This window comes from Hordeum vulgare, chromosome 2H (assembly GCF_904849725.1).
Source record: "Hordeum vulgare subsp. vulgare chromosome 2H, MorexV3_pseudomolecules_assembly, whole genome shotgun sequence".
Taxonomy (NCBI): domain Eukaryota; kingdom Viridiplantae; phylum Streptophyta; class Magnoliopsida; order Poales; family Poaceae; genus Hordeum; species Hordeum vulgare.
This window is the reverse complement of record NC_058519.1, coordinates 492058411-492060877: the sequence shown is the minus strand read 5'-3', so window position 1 is coordinate 492060877 and position 2467 is coordinate 492058411. Positions and strand designations below refer to the sequence as shown.

The window sequence follows — 2467 nt, the reverse complement described above, 5'->3', positions numbered from 1 at the left end:
AACAACAACTCACTGGTCTGCAACAGTGCTCGTTTTATATGTGGTGGTCTGTTATTAACCAGAACAACGGACTTTTGTGAGTAATGTTTTGGACGTCGTCATTAAGGCGTTACAAAACCGACGTGCACATATATATGTTTGTGTCTAGAGATAGGCATGTACTAGCTTTTTGATCACGACATAAAGTGCGGTGTCTAACTATAGCAGAGTTCCATTGGGCATCCTGACAGCTCGTTTTGCATACGGTGCCTCCCATTGGATTCCATGCTCGTTTTGCATCCTGACAGCTCCTCACATTGGATTCCACTGCTGCATGCGCTCGATACACATCTCCTCTCCACAGGTAGGGGCCTCTCTCCACTGTTTGCCTGTACAGTGACGTTTGACTGATTGATGTGCCCCTCGCCCATGCCTTGGCCATGCTGTCCATCTGTTCGGGTCGCGCGGGTACCGGTCCGCGCCGTGCGGGTATTAGTATACGGTGCCTCCCACCTCCACCTCCATATCTTTAGCTACGACATGTCAAACCGAGCGAACTCTAGCTCCGAGATGTTCTCAGGGGAAGCAATGATGATGCCGCTGCCGAATCCATCCAGTACATCATCCTTCACTGTAAGTCCAACTACTGATTTGGTTGATGTTGGCCTTTTGGTTCATATTAACTGATATGGTTTTTAATCGCCAACTGCCCAGACTACTGCATCATCTCTCAGGCCGTTAACTATTAAGATGCTGATGGATTCTTTCAATGAAGACACCGAACGCCATCCATTGATTATTGACGGCATGCCGGTGTCAACGGTAGAATCACACTCAACTATATAGTTATGTATTACCATTTTAAACAATGTGCTGTTTCCTAATGAAAGCATGCATAGATCGATCTTACAGGCATGGTTAGGAATAAATGTCTGAGCATGGATCACTGCACATTTGACCTGTATGACGGCACAGGGTTCGTAAATGTACACTACTGGTGAGTATGCAGCAAATCATCAATTAACAGTACATAAATTGGTTCCGTTTGTTAACACACGTAATCCATCCGGCTCAATCTAATGCAGGTTTGATTGCCCTTGGGACTCCATGGATGCTTGGTCATTCAAGTTAGAAAAATCATTTTCATTAATGATGCTTTGTAAATATACCACGTCAATCATTTTTCATCATGTCATTTAGATATATTTTTCCATACAAACAGCAATTGGGTTTATGTACGTGTCGTCGGGAGGGCTACTAGCTTGGACACTTTTTTCCAAATCAAAGACTACATGGTCAGGTTCGTGGATCAGGATAAAGATAACCAACTTTTCGATGCATTAGTTTTTCATTATTATCATTCGTTAATGCCTGAAGGAGTCTTGTTTTATGTTATAGGCCAGTAAAAAACTTCAACGACATAACCCATCACTTTCTCTACTGCATCAAGGCTCATATTGACATTTCTAGTCAGAGCATGTTACAGGTCTGTCGTTCTAGTCAAAGCATATTACAGGCTGATATATAATTCATACTGCGTGGATAAAATTGGATTACGTTTAATTGCAGAAAAAACTTGATGCTGTTACGTCGGCATCGATCGTCATGCCAATAAGCCATATCACTCCAAGTCAGATTCCAAATGAATGTAGTATCAAGGAGAAGATATTCTCCATTTTGCGCGACCCAGCCTACCGGTGAGCAGCCTTTACAGTGTTTGTTGCAGCATGAAGTCCTGCTCATCATCGTTATAAAGTTCTTTGTATTTTTTATAGTGATATAGAACATGGGGTGAGCCTAAAGTTACTTCGCAGTGCGGTTGGCGCAAGTCAAGACGATATCATGTAATGTATTTTCCCACATTTGTTCGTTATTATAACAGTTGACATAATTGTTTCTAAATACTAATGTCTGTTCTTCAAATTTCAGGAAGGTGATAGGAGAGCAACTCCGGCTCGGTGAGATGTACACTACCATTGATGAACGACATTTCAAGTCTTCGAACTAATGATCTTCTGGCTGATCTTACCTTATTAGTCTGTGTTGAGCATTATGTTTATGTCGGTAATATCTATGTTTATGTCGTCAGTGCACTTCGGCTACTTAATATTTAGCATCGTTGATAGGTAATCCAGCTCGGTAATATTTACGTCGTCAGTGCACTTCGTCTACTTTATTAGTATGTATTGAGCGCTTTTTTTTATAATAATGTTTTTTTGTCTTGGCGTTGCTGAGACACCTCCCTTCTCAAGTTGTTCTTCTTGCTCCCTCATTACAAACACAGGGCGATAAGACTATTCACCAGCCCACCCACCGCTTGCTTGCTCCCTCATTCCAAACACAGTGCCATACTATTCCCCCCCCCCCCCGCAACCTCTCCCTCATTGCAAACACAGTGCCAACTCAAACCTTCCTATTCCTCCATGTCCAGCATCAATCCCATGTCAGTTACTGACAATCAGAACCTTGTGATAGAAATCCTTTCAAG

General features: G+C 42.4%; 1 protein-coding gene across 1 annotated transcript; it reads left to right on the top strand.

Moving 5' to 3' along the window:
* Nucleotides 1-497: 497 nt before the first annotated feature.
* Nucleotides 498-2044, top strand: LOC123430323 (replication protein A 32 kDa subunit B-like). The gene is made up of 9 exons (XM_045114190.1): nucleotides 498-612; nucleotides 694-801; nucleotides 879-976; nucleotides 1065-1106; nucleotides 1202-1279; nucleotides 1378-1465; nucleotides 1549-1676; nucleotides 1755-1823; nucleotides 1909-2044. Exons 1-9 carry the CDS (start codon nucleotides 520-522, stop codon nucleotides 1985-1987), a joined length of 783 nt encoding a protein of 260 aa, XP_044970125.1. The 5' UTR covers nucleotides 498-519; the 3' UTR covers nucleotides 1988-2044.
* Nucleotides 2045-2467: the final 423 nt, after the last annotated feature.